At 41.8% G+C, this 14,537-nt stretch overlaps 1 protein-coding gene across 1 annotated transcript; it reads right to left on the reverse strand.

Annotated features, from left to right (window-relative positions):
* Positions 1–7,870: 7,870 nt before the first annotated feature.
* Positions 7,871–14,267, reverse strand: ZNF622 (zinc finger protein 622). The gene is made up of 6 exons (XM_009574660.1): positions 13,657–14,267; positions 11,544–11,798; positions 10,675–10,837; positions 9,749–9,861; positions 8,707–8,850; positions 7,871–8,086 (listed from the first exon to the last, which is right to left on the reverse strand). The coding sequence occupies exons 1-6, from the start codon at positions 14,261–14,263 to the stop codon at positions 7,959–7,961; spliced, it is 1,410 nt and encodes a 469-aa protein (XP_009572955.1). The 5' UTR covers positions 14,264–14,267; the 3' UTR covers positions 7,871–7,958.
* Between the last annotated feature and the right edge of the window lie 270 nt (positions 14,268–14,537).

Genomic DNA, 14,537 nt, shown 5'->3' on the forward strand with positions numbered 1-14,537 from the left:
GGAAAACCATTCATAAGAGCTACTGACCATGTGGGCAAGCGGGGCACAGTTCAGCTGGATGCTCCTGACACGCAATGTAATGCATTTGTATGACCTTCAGTCCTAGGCATGGTGGTTTCTTGCACTTGTCACTGGATATCAAACAACCTAGCCAGCCACAACAGGATTATTTCCTCACAATCAGTGAGCCAGTAAAATATTATACAGAATAACGGAGGATTTATTTATTCTCTCTGCTTGAATGATTTGCTGTTAATAGCTGCAGCTGTCATAGATAGGCATATAAATGGGCTTGGAAGTTCAAGAGCCTGCATGCTGGAATGCCTCGCTTAAGCGAGCATGTGAGAATGTGAGCTGTGATCCGCTCCTGCTGACACAAACTGCAGGAAGAAAAACATGTAAAAAGTTATTTTGCGATTCTATTTCCTTTGGTTGTTTACTTGGAGTTCAATCTCCTAACAGGGCTGGTGTCAAGGAACAAAGCATAGATCTGGGGCTACCTTACTGAGCTCTGGGAGCTACTAGCCAGCTTGAGATGCCCTAGAAACAAGGTGATACGAGCAGCAGCAAAACAAGTGCACAGTACAAGGGCATCTAACCATCAGTGAGAACAGGTGGATTCCCAAACTATTCAATGCCTGGTGACCTCCTAAGTCCGGGTGATCTTGCTGTTGAGACATGATAAATGTTTGAGGTGGGCTGACTGCAGTTTCTGGCACTAATTTCCTGTATACACGACCCTGAGTAACTTAGGTATGCACGTACAGCTTTGGCTGTAATCCCGCCCAAAGTACGTCAGCTATTCTTAATGGCTGTACTGGGATCGCTTATTGGAGCTATGCCACGGTACAGAAAAAAAAGGATGATTCATGGGGCCAAAAGACCAAGTCATTTAAAATAAAACTTCAAGGGCATCTGGCTGATTTCTATATTTAACTGCCTAGTAACAAAGAATTCGAACAGCCGGCCTATTAATTAAGAAGAAGGCACCCTCCTGCAAGCACTTAAACATTCAAATCAGTTCTGGTCAGTTATCTGAAAAGCGCCTGCTCTCAGGAGAGGACTTTCTGCTTCAGATTACAGCTGAAGATAGGTGCCCAGACCCTGGGGCAAGGTGAGATGTTGCATTAGATCCTGTTGACTAGTTCTTGGTAGCTCCTTGCTGGAGAATTGTGTGGCCACAGCTGAGCCACCTAATCCTCTCTTTGTGCTCTGTAAATGGCTACGGGACTAAGCCATGATTGTACTGCTCCTCCCCTCTCCTATAAAACACTCTTTTTTTGTCAGGAACTGTGTTGCAGGAAGAACCACGGTGACTTCGGTGTTGAAAGAGTCAAGGACAAACTTAAGCGTAACGTGGTCTCTCTCATGCAGTTACGGCAGGCATGGCTGAGCTAAGCAGACGAGTAAGCAAACAAAAATAGACTGTACAATGAACTATGGGGCTTCTACCGACATCGGTCGGCCAATCTCTAAAGCATTCGAGGATGACAGACAGAGCTTACAGGTTACTTTTCCCTTCTCTGTGGGACAATGAACCTTCTACTGGCAGGAAAGCAGATGCAGCTGGCAAGTGTCCTATATTAAAAGTGAAGAAAGACGACACCATCTACCAGGCACTTGGATGTGGGATCAACTTACCATACATCATTTGAATGAAAATAACAGTCCAGGTTTATCCTTGCTCTATGGCCAGTTTAAGGTAATTTCAGTTGGTATTGCTTAATACTTAGTGGGAAAAAACCTTGAAACAATTCTTCATCTGCTCTGTTTTGAAAGCATGCACTTCATCAGTATGGTTTAGTTAAAATATGGCAACTTGAATGGCAGGATTTATTGAAATACCACGATTGCAAGGAACTAAGTAAGCTAGGTATGACTGCACCTATGAAAGACGTCAGAAAATATCTGGATTTTGGAACACTTGAGTGAATATTTTATCAAAATTTTCAGTGGATATAATGTAAGCAAACACATAGTTGCCCTACCTGTTAAGGCATTAGCGGTGGTTAGTGTAGCCAAATTGTGCGAGACCAAAGGCAGATCTTGCCCAGGAAAACCAGATTGCTTTCATGTCTGTAAAGAGTGGAAATTTAAGGGTGGAAAGCTACCCAAGCCAGAAAAAAAAGAAGCCAGAATATCTGTAGATGACTGTATCAGCCTTGCCAAATCATTAACAGGCATTGGCAGGGATAGGAAATGTGAAATTGTTTTTGCGTGGTGGGATTTGGTTGAGGTGGAGCGATGTAAGGCAAATTGGCCTTGAGGTTTACGAGCATGCCCTCTTTTCCAGCTTAAAAGAACCACAAATAACAGAGGAAACGGAGGCAAGGACACCACACTCAGGCCTCAGCTGGTATTGGGCTGCATCTGTGTGTGCTGCCGAGGCTGAAATCCTCTCTGGAGCACTGCAGCCAACATGCCGCAGGGTGTATGCTCAGAAGACTCCTTTTTCCTTCCCAGCTTGCTGGGAAATGTCCCCAGTGCTACCATGTAGCACTCTTCTTACACATCTGGGGTGCTTGGTTTACCCATTTGTTGTAGAAATGCAACTTCTGTTGGTCTGGTGACTATTTACTGAGCCACTTAAGTTTTGTAAACTTCTATCTGGATCTTCCAGGCATGCTTTAATTATTAAATAAAAAAAAAGTTCTCACTGAGCTGGCAGAATAAAGAAAGAAGTGTTCCAAGGAGAAATGTATCTCGCTACAAATTTCATTTTGTAAAACATTAGGTTATTCTTTGTGGCCTCTAGAGCTCATAATATATGTAGATATTTTCTATTTTTCCCCTCTTTAACCAATAGCATTTGCTGCTGATAATTCTGTTATTCAGGCTATAGATTGTCAGTAATTCCTACCCAGACCTGTTTCCTGAAGATCCTTCGAGAAAGGAATGTTAAGATATGAGGTCATCTGATGATGTGAATGCGCACTTCTTCTGAGTCCTGGTACATGTTCACTTTTGTCTATTAACATATGACGCAGGAGGAGCAAACCTCTTACTTCCACACCCAAGGTTATGGAATTTACCACTAAATTCTCAGCAAAGATTAAAAAGTTGAAAAAATAAATCCAATAAAATGGGAAGCAAATAAGACTCGAGCACAACAAGTGTAATGAATGATAGAAAATGTCTCAATGTTAGACAACCCTTTTTCTGGCATCAGAGAGCTGTACAAAGACATAAATGCTTGTTTAACATCATTATTTAACATCATTATTTAAAACCTGTTTCATGATCCTTTTTGCTTTTGGGAAGGGTCACATAACTTTACACTGGGAAGTGCTGACTCCTTTTAGAGGAGAGTGATTCTGACTCCCTTCCCGGCTCAGCTGGCGTTTATTACTCTGCTTTCAGCCTGGTACCCTAGACATGCGCAGACATCCTTAACACAAAACTGGCTACAGGTCTCCTGCTGCTGCTTCTGTTGCTCCTGAAGTGCCTGGCTGCCGCATCTTACGCAGAGTAGTTTGGGACGTAGTGGGAGAGACAACAGAAATTTCCTCTGGGTCAGATTCCTGAAAAGAGATGGTTTGGCTTGCTCTGACACAAGAAGTGCCATCAGTTGGTCATCTTAACTATCCAGGCTCTGCCGACTGCTGAGGATTCAGGATTTGATGACAGCCTGGTGACTGCTATTCTCCAGCTGCAGTATGGTAGTCAGTTGGACTAAAGCAATTAACCACCAAGATTCAAAGCCTTTAAGATGTATTTTTCAGTCAGATGTGCCCTAAAGCTTATCTCTAACCTCTCGTCTATTACAGGTCTTAATAGTATAAACCCACTTGGGTCTCTGAAGTGCAGTTTTCCACCAGCGGCTTTATGCAGATAGTGTGGAGGAAGATGACCAAAACCCTGAGCAGATGAATCCCATTAGCACAGGATGCCTCAGTTTTAATAGATCAAAAATAACTCTTGAAAGTTGTAGCAAAGAATCTCACTCAGATGCCCCCCAAGCATCATATGTTAGCTGGGCAATGGTCCAACTCCTTTACATTTCAGGCCCTCTACCTTATGGAAACCGATTAGGGATCAATAATGTACTCTCAAAGGGAGTGGTCACTTTAAATAGATCTTTACTTGTCGACTTGCAGCTTCAGCGTAATAAGCTGTTAGGATGTTTTACATATCTGACTCTCCTGTGTCTCTGCCACTCCACATCCCATATGCTTCTCTCTTTTTCCTAGCCCCTCCCTTCCAGGTAATGGGTACATGTTTTTCCCTCTAGTACCACTTGGGTTGCTTTTACATAACTTAAGTGTACAAAACAGAAGAACTACTTCCACAAGGAGAGAGCAGCTGTACTCTGTCAGCTTCGCCGACTCTTTTATTCTGCTGATTCATTCTGCAATGCCTGATGCAGCATCGGGACCACTTCAACATTCAGCTATTACTGGATGGACAGGCAGGCAGAACCCCAGAACGGGTCTGGGGTTGTCCAGAACGGGATACCTTTTCCATGCTTCTTCCCAGCCTTTCCTGCTATGGATGCACCAGCTTGAGAAGGGATCACCCCCTCTTCTGGGAACAGCACACCCACTGAATTACAATCATACCAGGAAATTCTTGCCCCAGAGTACCCACTATATCCAGAGACTATCTCAAGTCTACCTGGTTGCCTCTAGGCTTTACTTTCTTCTCATTCTGATTGCAAGAGCCAGAAAATGCAAGGTCAGAGCAGGGGAGCACAAGTGCAAGGGCTGGAAACATAGCTCCTTGATGGGAACCATCATCATTTGGAATTCCTTTAGGAAACAAAAAATTGCCCTCAGCTATCCTTCGTACGATCTTTAGGGTTTAGGCTAGGGAGGTAAAAGACTAAACTGTAACACTGTGAAGCGTGTTTAATAAAAATACTCTCAGATGCTTTGACACAGGTGGAGTTACCTACAAGCTGTGCAGACTGTAGCACTGTTGCTGAAGACGGCAGACAATCTGCATACTTGTCCTAGCTACCCTTTGCTCGCAATGCCCTCCCTGGACCTACATAAAGATACTAATAGCAATTCATCTCACAGAAGTCTAGTGCTAATCTTAACTCATGTTAGTAGCAAGCTTTGCCTTCTCACCCTACCAGTATTCCGCATGAATGTACTCTTACTATTTATTTTCATAGTAAACACAATTCTGGGAGAAGCTTTCCTATGCCCTCTGCTGGTTTTCCAAGGCACCCATTTTCAGCTTAAGAGTTAAAACTCTTTTAAAAAAAATACCAGTAGGTTTCCATACCTCTCCTCCATTTTCTTCTGACTAAACTGCAGTAAGACATATAGGACAGAATCATAGGTGCATACTATACAAATTGCCTCCTTCAGCTTGCCCTATGACTTGCCAAATGACTACCAATTTTCATTTTTGCTTACTTGCTTTTCTGTCTGAACTAGATTGTTCAGGAAATTCAGGGACTCCCCATCTTTATATAAGCAGCAGGCTTCTTTGAGCAAATCTGCACAGAGAACAGGAGTTTCCTTTGTTTGCTGTTTCATGCTGAGGAGAGCAGCAAACTCCATTGCACCTTCAGCCTGAACCTCATGGACCCGAAGTCATTTGTCAATGGATTAATTACCTCCTTGTATTTCTGCCTTCACTGCCAAGACTCCTTTAACACCTATCTCTAAGACTTTAGCAACTGTACTAGGTTATGCCCAAGACTCTTCCAGGATTACTGTCCTGTCCTTAATGTAAGTTTTGGATATTCCATGAGTGTTTCCAAAAAGCTCCAGACTGAATACCGCTCTGATGCTCACTGCTGACTTACACTGGTGTTCAAAGCCAGTATAAGATTCTGGTTAAGAAGTCTAACCCTTCTATTTCTACATTTTTGTGGCGTTTCATTTTGCTTTATGTGTAAAGACAATATAACTTGTCCATAAGTATAAGACCCTTTGATAGTAATCTCTAACTTCAAAGAAAAATATAGGAGCAGTTCCCAAGGGCCAGATGCTGAGGCTTGACAAATACAAGTAGGATATACCCTCAGTGCTAGAAATCCATACCATAATTGCAAGTTGGGCCAGGTTATGAGTGTAATAAAGGATATGATGTCTTAAGATTCACATTGCTTGAGTCGCATAGAAGCAAGAGATCTCGTCTCAGCTAACTTTGAGAGTAAAGTCCAACAACCTAGAGCAAACTCTCTAGAATAAATTGAAATGTGAGCTAGATGCAGCTATGTATGCACAATGGCAGTAACTCTGCCTTGCCAGGAAAAAGGAGGTACTCATTTATCAGCCCAACTTTAGTTCAAGATTTTGGATATGAACACAGCCTTTCTTTAAAATCAATCCTCTCTGCTTCAGTTTTCCCTTCACTCAAATCTGTACCTTTTATAATGTTCTAGTCACTTGACTTAGTAAATGCTGTGTGAAAACTATAGCCTGCATTACTGATCAAGTTCTGTCTTCTCAGCAAAAACAGGAACAGCAAAAAACTTCCAAGGCAACAGAACTTACTAAAAAAAGAAACAAAACAAAAAGCAAAACACCACAGACAAATCCACAAAACAAAAATACGTAGCATGCACCTCCATTGTGAAATGATCGCTTTCCTAAGAGTCCCATAAATACACCAGTCTTTCAGAAGTGCTGATATGCCAGTGGTACTACTTTTTCTGAACTTACTTAGGGAGAATTTAGTGGATTATTTTAAGAGGTCAAAATACAGTGTTAATTGACAAAGTCTCCCCCAATCATTCCCAGTGATATTATGCACACACCATTCACAGGAAAGGAAGAAAAGTTATATTAAAATCATGCCAGTGAAAGCCACTACCCAGGAATCCAGAGTAATCCTAAAATGCAGAAGTGCAACTTGACCGTAACCAGCTGCAGCTGCCTTCGCAATGGACAGACAGCAAACAAATAGCAATTTTCCTGTGGCGTACACTCACAGTGCCCAGCACACTACAGCTCAGGGCTTCATGCGCCAGCCTACACCTTTGTGTGTAAGTACCCATCTCCTTACATGAAGGTCAGAAGAACTGGTAAGGTCACGGGAGCTTTTAACATCTACAACACCAGGACCAACACTAGCGCTGCTGCCTCAGCTCTTTCAACAAGCAGGTTTTCTCTACACCCGCTTAAGTTGGGGAGTGTGCCTCCGTTCTAACCAATACATGTCTTGGGTCACTTTCCTTCAGCAAGATCATATGAAACACCAGTACTCAATGGGAACAACAAAAGCTGTCATCAATAATAACTTCAGAGTTTTAATCAGGAAATCTTTTAACAGATCATCAGAAATTTTGATTGACATTCATCTAAATGTTATGGTAATTTTGAGCAGTTTTTAGGTAATGAAAATTCATTAAATTCAACATAAACCAACTGCACTGTAAATTATTAATCCAGCCCTGAGCTGGAGTATTAAGCAAGTACAGTCAACTTCTGAGGACAATATTAATCCTGGAGTTATGTTTTCCATCAGTGCATTTCTTCAAACAATTATCACTTAACCCTCCCAGAATCTCTGCTCTCAAATTTTCACCTCAATAGTGCCAGCTAGAAGTCCAAAACACCCAGCTAACTTATGTCTGGCACCGCAAGTGAAAACCTTCAATACACTCCATCTCAGGCTCTTAGATCTGGGATCTTCTCTTGGCCTCAACCATTTTGCAGAACTGGAAACTGAAGATACTCAGATAAATGACAATGTCAACTGCCCACAGAAATGGATTGCACAAAGATGGGCAGCAAGACTATGCATGCGTCTTTATTCATAGCCAGGACTACTTTGCCATGTATTCAATTTAAGTTATTTTATTTTTCAAGTTAGGCCAACCATCATTTCACTGGAAGAGACAAGCTCCCTGCTCTTCTTCTCATAGACAGGAAGGCACACCAGCATACACATCCCAATTTGATAGGTACCAAGTCCATTTTAATAACAGAATCTTCGTCCCAGAAACCATTAAATCCCCCTTCTCAAAGCCAGTTGCATGCAGCTCTCTCGGCAACTCAGAATCTGACTTGCACCCGGAAATGCATCTGCTTTGTAGCATTGTTACTCATTCCTGTCTTGAGCATCCACTTTGACTTCATCCTCTGCAGGTACTGCATATCACGCTGCTGAGCAAAGACTGCCCCTTCAGGGAGAGAGGAAGAAGAGAGAGAGGGATAAATGTCTGAAATCTTGCTTACTTACTACTTACATGCAAATCCGCTAATCTGTCCATTCACATCAGCAGTTAGCTACATGTTTTCCTTCCCATACTGGCACACTTCTTTTCACTTTTCTCTTGGGAAAGGCCAGTTCCCTCTATGAATACCCATGACTGTGATTAAGGGAAAAGGTTGTTTTGCATTCCAATGTGCGATTCTTTTATTTCAAAAGTGGATACAGATCACATCACTGCTCCCCAACTGGAAAAGTATTCTAACTGTCAAAGAACAGTTTGTTACATTATTAAATAGAAAGAGTAGTGCTTTTGACAGGCAGAAACCAACAAATCTTGGGAAGTTACCAAATATCACAAACACACGTACTAATGAATCGAAGGGCTTGCACAGAAGCTGCAATGGATTTTAGACACAAACAACTTCCTATAACTTTTTCTGCTTGGATGTCACGAATGAAAGGGAAGTGAGTGGAAGACAAAGTACTGCATAAAACCCCACAAATGTGAAACAAACTTGACCTATTTAATTGTAGACTGATAAAGTCCTAGAACCTCCTCCTTTGCAAAAACCTCACACTGTTACTTACCTGTCTGACTTGTCCAGCCCAAAGCTCTGTACTGCTGCAACACCCGACCCACTGCTTTCTTATTTTTCGCAACAGCCACCGTTCTTGACAGACCAAACCGTTGCTTGTAGTATCTCATTAAAGAACGATGACCCACTCTCGCACCTGTTCAGAGGAGGGGACATCTTATTATGCATAATGAAACAGCTTCTGAAATGCAGTATTCAAGCATATTGTGAAAACTGTGGAAAATCCCTATGCTGAGAAATGCTTTTAAAAGGCCCAGAACCTTAAAAACTTTAGAACTATTAGGAACTCAATGTAATTACTATAAGAGCTGCTGTACTGCACTCTACCTTGAAGAAAAAAACCAAAGAGTGCTGTTGTTCAAGAGGGCCTTAGCTCAGATAACAAACAGGCAGTTATCAGAAAAGAAAATTTTAATCAGGGGAATGAGCAGAGAGGCAATGCTGTTTCAAGTAACCAGGGAAGTAATTTGCTGACATTCAGGAAATCTTCTGTAACTGCATAGTTGGCAGCACTTTTCAGAATGAAAGGGATGAGGTCCCCTCATACAAAAACCACCAAAACATAAAATAAAAAAAAATAAAAGCAGAAGTGCCAAATGCTATACAAGGCAGGAGTAAGGTTGTTTAAATAAATTAACTTTACCGAACTAGTTTACTAAACTAGTTACCAGCTGCTTCTCTGCAAAAAAAGTACCCTAGAAAAACCACACTAAGTTATAGCCTCTCCAAGTTGCAGTAAAACAAGATATGGAAACTCTTGGAGTATACCATAAGAGTCACACGTTAATGAAAAGGTAAAGTAGGCAAAGGAACCCCCTGCCCCAGTCCACATACACATTAATGCTGAAGAAGTTGAACTACTTGGTAGTGAAAATAATGGAAGGTAAGGACAAAACCCCAAAGACACTTAGATGCAAAATTATCTTCTCCCTTGCCAAAGGAAAACACTTACAACAATGACTTATGCTGCAGGTAACAGCTGCAGCTATAAGAAATGCAGAGAAAGTATGTCATAACACAAATCCTATGCCTACCTGAAGGAAGGATCAGCTCCATGGTGTCATCATCATAATCCAACTCTCTCTCTGCTGGGCGCTCTCCAGGCACCTTCACATCTTCCCCATCCTTGTGATCAGGGTAACTACTCCTGTGGAAGAGCAGCAGTACATGGTTTATACATGGTGAGCAGCCACAGTTATCCAGACCCATTACACAAAAGAGCTGCCATGCACAGCTATAGCAAGCCACAAACATCGTCACGTTTCACCTACCGTGGTTTGAGAGTTCTTCCCAGTAGCACCCTGCCCTGAACAGAGGCTGAAGACAAGGACCACCCTTCCTCACCCGGCTCTATAACTCAACACAGTTCTGTTGCTGCACACTTAACAGCGACTTATGGTGAAAAGCCACCGCTGTGCAGCCCACCAGCTCTGCACAGCTACTGAATGAGCGCTCCAAGAAGCTCCACTAAATCCACCTGTCACCACAATAGGAGGTTATTTCTGATCAAAATGAACACGGCTTAGGATAAGTTACAGGAAGTTCAACTCGAGGCCTCTAAATCACAGCAGTCCTGTTTAACTCCAGCTACTTTAAAAAAAAAAAAAAAATTCCACAGTAGGTATTAAGCCCACAATCTGCCTAAAAGGTAATGGAAGAGACAGTTATACCCTTTTATGGTCTTTGCTAGTGCACTGAAATCTAAACTCAGTAACAGCAAACATACAAAACAGAACGCAAAATACATTTTCATGTAGGACTGGTATTAGTGATCACAGGAGAGGAGAACCAATCGTGTTGTTATGCTCACCTAGAAAAGTGGTGAACCAGCGATGCAAAATAAGCGTCAGAACCAGAAACAGGACTATACTTTAAGAATGAATAATAGTTTCCGATGTAATATTCAACTGTCCTTTTGTCTGTCCCCATCTGTGCTCCACTCAAAGAAAAGCGTCCTCACCTAAAATCATAGAAGTCTGCAAATTCCAGGGCAGCATCTCCATCTGTGAAGAGTTTGCAGTGGCTTTTATCATTCATGTGAGCCTGTACTGCTTCTGTGGAGTAGAAGGACTTCCCTTTTTCATTGCACCAGATGCAGATTTTCCCAATGCCAACTTTCTCTCCTGCAGAAAACATTGACACTTCTATTGGTCTGAACAGAGCCTCCCGAGACAAAAATTAACATTTCTGTGATGTAGGCTTCCCAGCTTGCAGGCAGAGAGACCGAGGAAGAGCCTTGAGCCCTTCATTTCCACAAAAGCCCTGCTGTTCCTATGCCTTGACCATATAGCTCCATCAGGGACAAATCTGTGCATTTAAAGATTTCATACGACAAGGTATGGATCATTACGTATTCTCAGTAACAAATTTTGTACTTCCAATACAGTTTTCTGTCTGATACTCCAAAATCATTTTATTCTCATTATTATTTGTAGACTTCAAGCAAGATACATTTTTTCTAGCTTTTAGCTCTCTCATAAGTATTGTAAACCGATGAGGCAAATACTTGCAACTCATTAGTAGGATAACACAGTTCATATGCACACTTTAGCAAGAGTTTTATCCTAAATTTCATGTTAGCTGAGCAACTTTCTCAATGTTAGAGAACAACACGAAACCTACAGGGTACATGACCGCATGTTTGCTCAGTGGGGTTTTCTCTCACTCTCCCTGGAAAGCCTGTGGTCCTGTTCATGATCAAAATACTGAACCAGACAGCACTCAGATTTTACACAAAAAGAAGCCCAGAACATTTTAAAGTCATATCCCAGTGAAAATAAGCAATAACAGTATATAATTATCCTGATCAAAAAATCAGAACAGGCATACCCAGGTACTTGATTAGTCCTCTGAGATCCACAAGGTACTCAATGTCCGGAATGAAGAAACTGTGAGCTTTTGTCATATGTGCCACATTTTTCGTGAGAGATCTTGAATGGTGGGAACAGAACAAGCAGTCCGTGACTGGTATGGCCCCAACAGCAGGAGTGCTTTCAGCTTCTGCCTGCTCCTCCTCTTCTTCTCCCACACTTTCCATCTCTTCTTCAGAGCCGATATCTTCATCAGAATCCATATCTTCCCAGTCTTTTAAAGGAAGTTTAAAAAAATATTTATTTATATGATTACTTCTCCCAAGCAAAACAAGAGCCAATTAAGTTAGAAAAAGTTATCATAGAAAATATTGCATTTTCTATTCTTACAGCTAAGTGCCACACAGTCACTTCCAGGTACAAGAATATACCATTGCCAGTAAAACACATTCTTTGCACAGCAAAGCTCAAGTCTGCTCATAAAAAAGTTGGCAGATCTGATATTTTTCTCCTCCATTTTCTCAACTACTAACACTTTATTGCTGTTTTGAAGCCTTAAATTTAATTCACCACAGCACAAGAACACATGCGTGGCTCATTAAAAACAATACAACTCTGTCAGAATCATGAAAATACTCATTTCCAGCAGTGACTCAGCAGTGAGGGAAAGCTGTTCACACATACATCTTCAACGACAAAGAACAAAGCCAGCTGTCACAGATACACTACGTTACATTATATGTTAGTATATACCAAGATATACTAACAATTTTACACATTTGCAAGGTTACTGCAGAGCTCATTAATGGATAGATGAACCAGCAATCTGATTATACTGCTAGAGGGGTCTAGAAATCCTTTTTAAGGAGTTCAGATCTGGGGCAGTGAGCATTTCCCAGTACTCTATTCCTACTGATCTGCTTCCAACTGCCATGCACACAGAGCATTTGAGAACAGGGAACACAGTGCTCCCCAGTGTTGTAGGCTGCTAATTAGAGATCTTTGCTATAGGATATAGTTTAATAATTTTAAAAGCCTGACACTGAATTAACAGGACTTGTAGGAAATATTCCTGGACAAACACTTAGAAGGAAAATTAAATTCAGAAACCTACTGAGATTTTAGCATTACAATTTAAGACTAACACCTTAATCCAAAACAGGTGCAGGTTGGCTCCTTCTTTAGATGTTAAGATGCATGTTCAGGGGTGTACGTTTCTTCTCCTGTAGAACAGATTCCCTGAATTGCAACTGAAATTTCACCAGCATAAAACTGCTGTAACAGATGTAATAACATGACACAACGGTTTCAGTAATGAAGCTGGCATAGTATGATCCACTTCATTCATACCTGTCCCCTTGCTGCAGTTTAATCACCCCACTGAATTGTTCCAATAGATGCCTTCGGAGCTGCACTGTAAACTACAGCACTGAAAGCCTCCAGGTTAAAAATAACCCTTTTCTGGGAATTCTGAAGCTCTGACCTTTTCAGTTGTCCACTTTCCAAGCTGACCTCCAACAAAGAGCTGCATCCACACAAGCGGTGAGAGTGAAGCAGCTGGAACAGGCAGTTGGGGTGGCAACTCTTAAACCAATTTTAATATAGATGCCAACATGCTGAGAAGCTATGCCACACAGTGTCAGGCTAAGGAGCAAACTTTCTCCTCTGGTCTTGATGGGCAGAGAAAAACAAAACCAACCCCACTCCCACCTCCCTTCAACAGATCAGTAAAGAGATTGATGGGACAACAGCAAATGATCGTGATTGGATTTTTGTTCATCTGTTTTTCAGAAGTAGTTTTAGGGTAGCCTTTTATGTTAGCCTTCCTTAAAGGAAACTTCCCCTGGAATTTTACGTGGGAAATAGTGCTCGTATTAGTAACTGTTTATATTCAACCTTCACACTCATTAGTATCTTGCGCAGCTGGCAGTTCAGACACTAACATGGAGTCCTTGACTGCAAGCATGGGCCAACCTTAGCTCCTTTGTTAAGCTGAAAATTTAATCAACAGGAAGACCTTTTGTGATGGAAAATACTGTACTCCTACACAAATAGAAGGAGGCTTTTCCACAAAACCAACAACTACATAGCTTATTCCACGCTATCTCTTGTCAGGGTGTTTATTGCCTTACCTTCTTCCATATCCTCTTCTTCCTCTGCTTGTTGTTTGGCCAGCTTCTTTGCTTGCTGTTCAAACCACTGTAGGCGTGGAGGTTTTTCCGATCGCTCTCTACTCTGTGATAAGCTGGTGCTTCCCATAGAAACTGGAGAGCTGCTTGCATTACTAGGAGGTAAAGGCGTCTTCTTCGGAGACGAAGATGGCTGAGCTCTGATGGCTTGCTGTATAGCTGTGTTCATTTCATCTTTGTTTACACTCTCTGGGGCCAGCCCCTTTTCCAGGTTCTTTTCATTTAATATTTTCACCTTCTTGCTGACAGCTTGAACAGCTTTCTTCTCCAACTCTAGGTGCTTCTTGGACTTCAAGTGATTCTCATAGGCATTGAAGGTGGAGAATCTCTTGCTGCAAACTGTGCAGTAAGTGGCAGTGATTTTGTTCTGCTCCTCTGCTACTGCCCTCTGGGCTAGGACTCTCTCTTGGAAATTCTCAGCAGTGACAGGAGGCATGTCAGCAACCTTACGCTTCAGGTTGTACCTATGCCAGTCAGTTTTGTAATGGGCACGCTGAATGTCAGCATCCTTGAAAGCCACACGGCAAGTGATACAAGTGTAGGTCGCCATTACTAGAAAGCGGTGAAAAAAACAATCATACTAATAAAGATAAGTGACAGCCACAAAAAACCCCAAACACAACATCCTGATGGCATCCATGTAAGGCAGCATAAGACATACAGTTCTTGTACAGAATTAAATTTATTACACCAGCATTAGCAAACAGCATGTTATGTACTAGAAGGAGCAAAAGAACAAAAAATACAAGACACTGTACAGTTATCGGAGATTACTCGTACCACAGCAACATCTGACCATCCCAGCTCTGGACGCAGCACCCACT

Source organism: Fulmarus glacialis, unplaced genomic scaffold, assembly GCF_000690835.1.
Source record: "Fulmarus glacialis isolate BGI_N327 unplaced genomic scaffold, ASM69083v1 scaffold7483, whole genome shotgun sequence".
Classification (NCBI taxonomy): domain Eukaryota; kingdom Metazoa; phylum Chordata; class Aves; order Procellariiformes; family Procellariidae; genus Fulmarus; species Fulmarus glacialis.